Genomic DNA, 10,955 nt, shown 5'->3' on the forward strand with positions numbered 1-10,955 from the left:
CTCAAAGAAATAAATAAATAATAATAATAATAATAATAATAATAATATTTTTGAGAAAAAGAAATTGTATAACCTAAAACTACTAGAATTAATATGGGAAACAAAAACGGTAAATCTCTACCTCTTGACGGAGATGAGAAGTACATGGCGAGTAGATTTCTTAATTGTATGCAATATATGCCAAAGTGGAAGAAAAAGCCTTAAAACCTTAAACTACTAAAATTAAGATGGGAAATAAGAACGGTAAATCTCTTGCTCTGCTCTTCTTTGAGATGAGAAGTTCATGGCAAGTAGATTTCTTAATTGTATGCAATACATGCTGAAGTGAAAGAATATGTATGGAATACAAGGAAATTTGAAATGTGGAAGAAGTGTTAGAAGTGCTAGAGTGTGGTTGAAATCTTCACAAAGTGATGAGAACGAATTCAAGAGACAAAAGCTAGAAAAATGAAAACTGATGAGGTCACAAGTGTTTGTCAGACCAGGACACAATAAGGCCCCTGTGAGCAGGTGCAAGGCCCCAGCTCAAGCCGCGGCTCAAGCGAGGGGCAAGAGGAGTTTAATAATAATAATAATAATAATAATAATAATAATAATAATAATAATAAGGTGGCAAATTACAAATGACTAGAGATCAAATTGTGTTACACTAAAGTTAAAATATGCAAATCAAGTGGTAAAGAAATGCAACTTGCTTCTAGAAGATAAATAAATAAAATTAGAATGTGCTGTCCTCGTGTGCATGGGAGGGACCAGCTCATGATCGACCACAGGAAATGGCCAGCCTGTGACGAATCATTGGTGCGGGGACCTACCTTCCGCACGCGAGAGCTGTGCATGTGTGTGCGTATGTGTTAAAGTTAAAGTCCCAAATTGATGAAGATTGGCTAAACTTTTAGTATAAAGAAATTTGCTAGACTGTTGTCCATTCAATTTACACCGCAAAACAGAAACAATTTTGACAGATAAAAATGAGAGGAAAAGAGAGAAATCTGTTTGCGAGCAGAAACTAATCCACACTAGTGCATGTTAAGTGTCGAGCTCACATGAGAAATTCGATGAAGAAAAAAAAAAAAAAAAAAAAGAACGACAGAACATGCTTTCAGGAATTGGAAGGAGCTAAATTGTGAATTTGAGATTTTGCAATGCTACGTTTAATAGGAATAATTGATTGGTTGTGTTATAAGATTATACAAAATTCTAAATGCAAGCTAAATCTGAGAGATTGAGTTCTTCAAATTTAAAAACAAAGAAAAAAATTCAGATTAATTTGCCAGTTGTTTGTTTTAGTTAAGTTTTTTTTTGGACTGGTGGATTGTTCTACCAGGAAACCTGAGTTGAAAATGATATATGAATGTTGTGTGGTGAGCTTGGATGAATTGGGACCAATGTGATAGTATGACTCCTTTTTGGAGACTGTGTGAGATGCATATGATGAGCATTGACGAATGATTGCCTGAATGAAAGGTTGAATGGTTGAAGTCGTTGGCGACTACTATGGAAAATTAGTAGAGCAACTTTGATGAAAGAGTGATTTTGAGCAGGTTGAATGTTAGAAAGAAACACGTAGTTTTTCGGAAAAAAAAAAATGGAGAACCAGTAACACATGTAGAAGATGTGTGAACTGAGAAATTAAGAAGCGTTTTGGAAAGAAAGTCAAACTAAATGGTGATGAAATCATATGTAGTAATACAACACTTTACTACATATGGATTCTCTAAATCATACAATTGAGTAAAATAAAACATACGTTTTGATTTGTATACAAATTTCTAAGATTCTTGTGATAAACAATGAGAAAACGATTGAAAAGTAACTAAAGAAACTACAAGAAAGTGAAAATGTCTAATCATTTGCTAGCTGAGTCGCTCCCCATTCGGGGAGGCCATCCATTTACTTGCTAAGCTAGTTGTCAAAACAGTCCAATTGCCACGAAAAGTAGCTATGTGCACGTGTGCAGTACACACACACACACGAGACTGATAAGGTGTCAAGAGGTAACATGCTTGCAGACAGATTCCACAAAGCTGCAGCGCAAAAGACTCCTCCAATTTTATATACACAAGAAGCAGATTAGATCACTGAAACATTTTTAAAGATGTGCGGCGACAAAGTCCATAGAGTGAAATTCAATTATGGACGAAAAGAGGGGCAAGATTAGAGAATGGCATCTATAAATGACCTACCCTACCAAAGAACCTATGCAAATGGGCAGCAATATTGAGCCATGGTGCGTGTCACATGGCTCAAGAGGAGGGATAGTGGGGCAGGTCAGTCAGCTTTATACAACATATGGATTTGATTCATATTCAAAACATTTTCAAAACAAAACAAACATTTTTTTTTTGTAGAGCTTCTTTCAACAAAAACGAAAACACTGAATGCCTTCAATTTAATAGATCAATTTGACCTTTGCAGGATGATCTGCTGTGTCGGATCTGGACTGCCATGAAAGTATGATGTTTATATGTGTACTTTGTCAACAACCGCTCTATATGTTAAAGAATAGGATGAGTTGTTACAATATAAAAACGAGACCGCTGTTATTAGAAGAATTTGAAGTTTGGTAAACAAACGTTACCAGCAAATTGATGGAAGCAGCTACATTTGGAGATAGTCTTACAAGTTTGACGTCCCAGCCTGTCATTCTCAGTGTCAGGGTCCCTGAAACCCAATCCGAGACTTCGCCTGCAGCCGTGAACAACTACAAAATGGTGCCTGGCTCTGAAGCACCTTTGACCTTTGGCGAAGGACAAGAAAAGACTGCTGTTGTGCTTGGAGGGGGACAAGTACACTCCGGAGGACAGACAACATCCTCGGGGACGAGAAAAGACAGTGAAAAGCGGAGGAACTCAAAATGATGAAAATTGACTCATTTGAACAATGGACTCATTCAAGAGTGATGGATGGGGTCGCTCTGAAGCAACAACAAAAGAACACCAACTTGAGAGGGTGAAGTGCGGCAAAAAGATATGGACTTGGAGTGTCCGACAACCAAATCGCACTCCTTGCTAGGGCGTTACCAAATTTGGTGAAGCTTGGTTCAAAGTGGAAGGGAGGTTCATTGTGCACTGAGTTTGACAGAACTGAGGAGATTTGATAGATAAATAAATAAATACAAATTTGAAAAATACGTAGGGCTACAGAGAAAAGCATTATAATCAGAGATTGAACGGATTTGGATAAAACAAATAGGCTAAAACGGTAGGAAACAAGAGCAAGATCTGATATTTTGGCTCATCAAGCTTAAGACGTAGAGGTCGAGTTATATAAATTTTAGAACAGGACATTTGGCAGTCAGTAGGAAGCTAGGTTGCTCAATGTACCTACTCAATACAATAGTAAGGTTTTTTGTACCATAGTGGAGGTTGGATGGTCAGAAAGTTAGGTACGTCCAATTTTTGACATTCACACAATCATGCATAGGAATCACAAGGCGACAGTTAACAAGTCGATGACTGCAATAGGGGCCACCTACGACTGCACCGACATGAAAAAGTAGAAGCGAGAGAGTATGGGATTATATGCTAAAACGTCTGCTATACAGTTACCGATAGGAGATTCTATCAAAAGAAGCTACATGAGAGATGGATTAGAATCCCTTTGTTTGTGTGTTCTGTGTTTGTGCGTGATCTCTGTAAAATTGTGACAGTCTGTTGTCGTTCGTCTGAACTTTGTATGCCGTTTTGTGTATGTGTGCGTGCAGATGTGTGTGTGTGTGTGTGTGCGCACACCCTGTGTGGGTGCGAGCGTGTGAGGAGAAAGAAGGCATGGGTAAGTCAATTTTTTTAAAACCAGGAGGCAATAAATGGGAACGCCCCTGTCATAAATAGTTTTTGATTAAAGGGAATCATTAGGAGGTGTTCAAACTCTTCCCGCAAACACTCCTATTTGCCAGTTAAATGGGCACGACAATTGACTACGAGAGTTGCAAACAACAGATGAAGAGCAATCATTGGCAGATTATATGATCAGGACGCTCAAACTGTGTCAAAGACAAATTTACTGCCGCTTGATCTTTCCTCCTCACAGGTCGACAACCCCATCAATCCAGGAGACTGGGTCTACATCGAGGTCATCAAAAGAAGGAACTGGGCCAGGTGTGTTCGAAACTCCCCTCTTCCTCCACACTAGGTCGCTTGGAGGCCAGAGCAATGAATGTCACTGAAGCGAAACGTATGGCATCCATGGGAGGAGTTGGATATCAACGCCGAGCAGTCACAATCAGTGATGCCGACCCATCCCACTCTGGACTTGCAGACGGTGCCTATGATGAACACTTCTGGGCAAATCTCAATGTGACTGTTAGAGGATGAACAATACCACAAGTGGCCTACACGGAGAGACCAGCTGGAGTGAATTACACATGTTACATCCAAGGTAGCAGGACCCACAAATGCATTAACGACGACTGCTCTCCAGGAGGAAACTGGATGGGAGCTTTGGACATCACCGCTGTGTGCCAGGATGAGAGAGCCGTTTTCAAGGTGTAAGGGCTCTACTACCAACATGGCTGCACCATCAGACGGGACCTACTTCATCCAGAAGTTCAGAGGCACTGCCTCACCTGCATCCTATGAGTGCACGTGCCTGTTCAGAACGGATCGTGGTTTTGTGGTCACAAGAGTTGTCCGATGCTGCCTGCCAACTGGACACGAGTGTGTGCATCAGTGTGTGTGACAGAGCTCACCTACAGACTAGAACATCATCAGCTGACGAAAACACGAGCACATATACAACTTCTTAGACGTGACAGATGTGATAATGATAATGAGACGTGGATTGCGTAGATGCTGTTCTGTTGAGCATGTTTTACGGAAACTTGTTGATTTGACCATCAAATATGCTTCGCAAGTAATGGATACGCTGATGTACTGTTTCTTTGTTTTTCTTTTTTTTTCTTTTTATTTTTTATTGATAGCATTCTGGTCGCCTTAGGCAAAGGGACCGTGTAAGAATTTTCCTGCTAATAACATCTGGCCAGCAGGTTTTTCGCTTACACAATAGGTTTGATCTGGGGTATTAAGGTAATGGTTATTTTTCCTATTCTTCTTTCTTCATTATACATATATATGTGGGGTTTTTTTTCTTACTTGTCTTTGTTGTTTGGGGTAGCATAATTATATGATAAAACAGGAGGGAGATGTTACGGTTTTCCAGGTTATCTTTATCATAGGATTATGTTGGAATGCAACAGGTAATAAATACCTTACCTTGTCCTCCTTATCACAAGGTCGTAAAACATCCCCTGACATGTTTAGACTAGAGGACAAGGGCTTTCTAGCCAGCCTACCCATACCCCCACTCTGTTTCTCTTAATAAATATCCACTTGCAGGAAGGAGGCTTCAGACTTCATTCCTTGAGCGAGTGAACTCTCCACCTGTGGGTGTCTAAAAGCACTTGCTTGTCTCCCGTGTGGTTCTTGCAAAATAAGTTGGAGTGAGCAAATCTCTAACACTACATGCTTGTCCAATAAAGTTGTAAAATGGGAGATAGAGCATTCTCTACCTTGCTTGTGAAGATTTTTAAAATGATCTAATGATAATTACTTTTTTTTTCATTCTAGTGCTCCAGTTTGTGTTTTACATTGATTTCCTTTTTCAATCCAATAATCTCAACGTCCTCTTGAGTTGAATTTCAATCACAGCTGTATAAAAGAGTGTGACATGGAGTAAAATCAAGCATACATAGTACTATATCATCTGGAAAATATTTTTTTTATCGTGACAGGCCAAGCAAGAGGTGGGGAAGAGGGGGGCGACAAACTAAATAAAAGAAAAAGGCCATGTTTAGTTTTATTTATTTAAATCTTTCTAAGCTTTTTTAATGTAGCTGACCTCCAAAACAGGATGATAGGATGGAATGGTGTCATTTTCATTAATAGGGGACAGAACAAGATTTTTTTAGCAATAAACAAGCATATAATTGAGCGATTAAAAAAGAATTTTCTGAAAAGTAATTTTTTGTTCCTTTGTAACTTTCAGAACATCACCAGCCAAAATGATGAATCTTAAGGTGTTCATCGTTGCCCTTCTGCTGTTTGGTAATTCATCACACCTTCAATTACCAAGTAACAAAGAGTAAGTTAAACATTATAATGTAACAAAGATGTCGACTCCGTGTCCCAGGAACCAGCTGTCTGTCTGCTATGATAAAGAGACAGGGTACTGGGGGACCACCAGGGGGACCACCAGGGGGACCATCTGGAGTGGGACCCGGTGGTGGGGGACCCGGGGGACCACCCAGAGGACCACCAGGGCGGCCACCCAGAGGACCCCCCGGAGGACCACCCGGAGGACCACCCGGGGGATCACCCAGGGGACCACCAGAGGGACCATCTAGAGGGTGACCCGGTGGAGGTTGACACAGTGGAGGGGGACACGGAGGAGGGGGACCAGGGGGATCACCCGGAGGATCACCCGGGGAAGGAGCTGGAGGGGGACCCGGTGGAGGTGGACCTGGAGGACCACCAGGAAGACCACCCGAGGGACCATCTGTAGGGGGACCCGGTGGAGGGGGACCGGGGATCACCTGGAGGACCACCCGGGGAAGGAGCTGGAGGGGGACCCGGTGGAGGTGGACCTGGAGGACCACCAGGAAGACCACCCGAGGGACCATCTGGAAGGGGACCCGGTGGAGGAGGGACCACCCGAGGCACCATCTGCAGGGGGACCCGGTGGAGGTGGACCTGGTGGAGGGGGACCCAGTGGAGGGGGACCACCCAGAGGACCACCAGGGGGACCGCCGCGGGACCATCTGGAGGGGGTCCCAGTGGAGGTGGACCTGGTGGAGGAGGACCCAGTTGAGGGGGACCACCAGGGGGACCATCTGGAGGGGGACCCGGTGGAGGTGGACCCAGTGGAGGGGGACTCGGGGGACCACCAGGGGGACCACCCGGAGGACCATCTGGAGGGGGACCGAGTGGAGGTGGACCCGGTGGAGGTGGACCCGGGGGACCACCAGGAGGACCTGCCGGGGGACCATCTGGAGGGGGACTCGGTGAAGGAAGACTCGGGGGACCATCAGGAGGACCACCTGGGGGACCACCGTGTGGACCACCCGGAGGACCACCAGGGGGACCACCAGGGGACCATCCGGAGGACCACCAGGTGGACCACCAGGACCAAAAGGTCCACCAGGACCAGAAGGTTCACCAGGACCAAATGGCTCACCAGGACCAGAGAGTCCACCAGGGCCAGAGTGTCCACCGGGACCAAATGGACCATCCGGCCCACAAGCGGCAGCCCGTCCGCAGGGACCGGCTGGCCCACTGGGACCAACTGGCCCCCCTGGTCCCAGCGAATCACCTGGGACAGTGGGTACGCCTGGTTCTCCGGGATCAGCTGGACCAGGACCAGAGGGCCCACCAGGACCAACAGGGAATACCTGTCCTCCAGGACCACCTGGACCACCTGGACCACCCGTGCTACCACTATTTGGTCCATATTGGCCACCACCACCCTGGCTAATTGGGCCACCAAAACCTTGTCCATATGCCACCATACCATGCAGCACCATCCCCATGGACTGATCCATAATTTAAAAAAAAACAGATCCAACCAGAGCACCTGTTACTGAGAATGAAAGGTATGTGTGTGAATGAATGCAAGGTATACCTTGCATTCCGGACCACCATTTAGATCACATTTTATTTCATATCACGTATTAGCCACAGGGGCCAATAGCCAACCAGTGCAGTCACCTGTTAGTCTGGATAAAAACTACCCACCTGGACACCAAGTTAATTTGGATATCAATGAGTAAATGAAATCATTTCATATAATAAAGATGATTTTTCTTCCAGTTTAGATGGTTGCATGTGACCTCAAATCAGACGCTCAAGGGTATGCAATCAAACTGCAGTCACCTGCTGCCTTGCAAATAATAATGATAATAACAATAATGATATTATTATTAATAAAACTGATAATAATAATAGGAATGCATGGTGGTTAGTACATCCGCCTCACAGTTCAGGGGTGTGGGGCTTTACTGCGACTGCAGCCTTCCTTAATTGCGATCAATTGCATTAGGTCTTTGCGATTGATCATGATTATTTGCATGATAAACAAAATCCACAAAAATCAAAAGTAGTGTATTACACACGTTTTATTTTAATTGTCATATAAATTAAAGTGCCCGAATATTTGCTGGGCTAAATTTGCAGTTAAATAAAACATTAACTGTGAATCTCAATTTAAAGCAGAAAAAGGTTTACGTCTTTGTAATAAGCCTGTTGCTGAGACATAGAAGATTGTTAATACTTCCAGGTTATAAAGTAGCTATCTTCTTCTGTACAATATGGCCAGCAAGCGAAAACAACATTTCACAGGGAAAGGATGTTGCGGGTGTGGCTGAGTACAAACTGTGTTAGATAAATTGTATATATATGTTATCATGCGTTCCCTAATGAGTACTTGTTAATAAAATTATTGCACAGAATGCTTGCTGTTTCGCCTTGCAGACGTCCATCAGTCCACAACAAGTCATACGATGCTGTCTGGAGCTTCCTGACCTTCTACATCTCTGGGAATCCAAGAAAGCTGTTGATAGCTCAAACTATTTTGTTGATGTCTGTGACTTCTTATTTCACATAGCATTTTGTCTTTGCACTCTTTTCTCATGGTGTCTTGTCTGTCACTTCTTACCGTATTTGCCGGTGTATTGGTCGACCTTTTTCGATCCAAAATCGACCGAAAAAAATCGACCTCGACTTATACACCGAGTCATAAAATTTAACTTCGTATTCATCGCTTCAAATGTGATGGTAACCAAGGCCGTTTCTCATGCATCTCATTGTGCGTTGCACTTAGAAAATTTGAACCGGGCGGCGTGCGCGAGTGCGCAGCCCGCTGGAAGTCGAATGAGGCGCCGCGACCACCTCCGCGGTGCTTATAAACAGCCGATCCGCTCGGCGGGGGCTATTTTCGGCCACTTGGCTCGTGCGCACGGCCTCCCGGATGTGCCGGGCGGGTGCGCGAGCTCGCCGGCCGCTGGAAGTCCAATGAGGCGCCGCGACCACTTCCGCGGTGCTTATAAACAGCCGATCCGCTCGGCGGGGGCTATTTTCGGCCACTTGGCTCGTGCGCACGGCCTCCCGGATGTGCCGGGCGGGTGCGCGAGCTCGCCGGCCGCTGGAAGTCGAATGAGGCGCCGCGACCACCTCCGCGGTGCTTATAAACAGCCGATCCGCTCGGCGGGGGCTATTTTCGGCCACTTGGCTCGTGCGCACGGCCTCCCGGATGTGCCGGGCGGGTGCGCGAGCTCGCCGGCCGCTGGAAGTCCAATGAGGCACCGCGATCTCCTCCGCGGTGCTTATAAAGTGCCGATCCGCTCGGCTTGGAGCTATTTCCGGCCTCCCGTTGGTGCCGGGCGGCGTGCGCGAGCTCGCCGGCCGCGATCTCCTCCGCGGTGCTTATAAACAGCCGCATGCGCACGGCCTCCCGGAATTTGAACACATTTCGTCAATAAATTTCGCATATTGAATTTTGAAGTTTAATATAATGCAACAATTGAGCTCGACTTATACAAAGGATATATCATAAAATCGTAAATTTCCGTCGAATTTTAGGGGGTCGACTTATACACCGAGTCGACCTGTACACCGGCAAATACGGTATTTCACATAGCATTTTGTCCTTGCACTCTTTTTGTTTCTCATGGCATCCTGTCTGCACCTTCTTTTTTCACATAGAATCTTGTTTCTTCTCTCATGAGACAAAGCCCGCGCTTTGTCCCACCCCAGGGGCTAGTCTCACATTGCGGGTAGGGCATTTCCTAAATAAAAAGAGTGAGGGGTGTAAACAGACCTTTAGTGTATTTGGATTGCTGTAAGTCTGGATGCACTCCTCGCGAGAAAAGACTCAATATTCTGCCTCACTGGTTTTGTCTGCTGATCCTTTTGCTGGTCTTGAACCTGACAGATTTTTGGGGGCTCGTTCCGGAATCTCAATAGGACTATTTCGGGGCTCCAGCTGACTTTTCGACGCAGGACAAGTCCTTGGCCAAGGCATATAGATAGAGAAACCCTTTTCACGGGGCTGACTCGATCAGTCGGTTGGACTCCGGAGTGGTTGACGAGAACATCCGGGGAAAGGCCCAGCAGACTGTGAGTATGAATATTGAGTCTGTTAAAAGGAATGAAAGTGCAGTGGCAAGAGGTCACTTAAAACCTTGACAATTCTAGACTCTATCAAGTGCAATTAGAAACAGTTCAATTCTGCATGGGATGGTGGGGTCCCCTGACGTAAACGTCAGTTAAATTCCACGGGAGGGCGGACTCCTCTGTTTTCTAAAGAAGTACAGGTATTTTGGAGCAGTTAAATCCCGCTGAGGTGTCGTGGGGCCTCCTACCTAACCTTCCTAATGTGTTAGCTTTCTGCTGCCATCTGTGGTGTTTTTTTCTTAACTCTTGTTTAGCTGGTTTGGCATCTTTATCCGTGAAAAGATAGGGTTTAAACCTACTTTAAGAAAAAGGCAAAAATAAGTTTTTCTTACGCAATAGGAAGGTTAAGGAGTTTGTTAAAATCCACGGGAGGGCGGGCTCCCCTGCTTGCCTGTGAGACGATAAAAGTGCGCATTGTGTGTGTGTGTGTATGGTTTGACTGGGAGTGACCTCATTTGAGCTCACAGGATTGTAAAGAGTGGCTTTGTGTGGACGAAAGCAAGGATTCTCCGTTTCCTCCGGAGACTCACCACACATCGAACATTTAACCACTGTCCTGTGAATAAAGTTGGCTTTAGGACACTGTAGGTGCCATTCGAATTGCCAACTCCGAAATTTGGAAAATACACCATGGGGACAGCAAATAGCAAACAAAAGCCGCTGCCCCGACATGAATTAAAATGCAAAGATTGGAAATTGATGGAAGAAGTCGACCCCGAAAATGGAAAATATCTTGACAAATGGATAACCGATTACAAATTTGATGGTCAGCTGAAAACGAATTTGTTG

At 44.9% G+C, this 10,955-nt stretch overlaps 1 protein-coding gene across 1 annotated transcript; it reads left to right on the forward strand.

Annotated features, from left to right (window-relative positions):
- The first annotated feature begins 6,001 nt into the window (after window positions 1-6,001).
- LOC148395980 (uncharacterized) lies at window positions 6,002-7,532 on the forward strand. Its single transcript, XM_088378399.1, has 5 exons — window positions 6,002-6,044; window positions 6,130-6,346; window positions 6,502-6,943; window positions 7,011-7,293; window positions 7,345-7,532. Exons 1-5 carry the CDS (start codon window positions 6,002-6,004, stop codon window positions 7,530-7,532), a joined length of 1,173 nt encoding a protein of 390 aa, XP_088234525.1.
- The last annotated feature ends 3,423 nt before the right edge of the window (window positions 7,533-10,955 follow it).

Source organism: Syngnathus floridae, chromosome 6 (genome assembly GCF_059516105.1).
Source record: "Syngnathus floridae isolate MCC-2025c chromosome 6, RoL_Sflo_1.0, whole genome shotgun sequence".
Taxonomy (NCBI): Eukaryota; Metazoa; Chordata; class Actinopteri; order Syngnathiformes; family Syngnathidae; genus Syngnathus; species Syngnathus floridae.

Coding starts and splice junctions, on each gene's coding strand:
- LOC148395980 (XM_088378399.1), top strand. CDS start 6,002: ATGATGAATCTTAAGGTGTTCATCGTTGCCCTTCTGCTGTTTG. Junction 6,347..6,501: donor CCAGAGGGACCATCTAGAGG/GTGACCCGGTGG, acceptor GACCATCTGTAG/GGGGACCCGGTGGAGGGGGA. Junction 7,294..7,344: donor GGGACCAACTGGCCCCCCTG/GTCCCAGCGAAT, acceptor CTCCGGGATCAG/CTGGACCAGGACCAGAGGGC.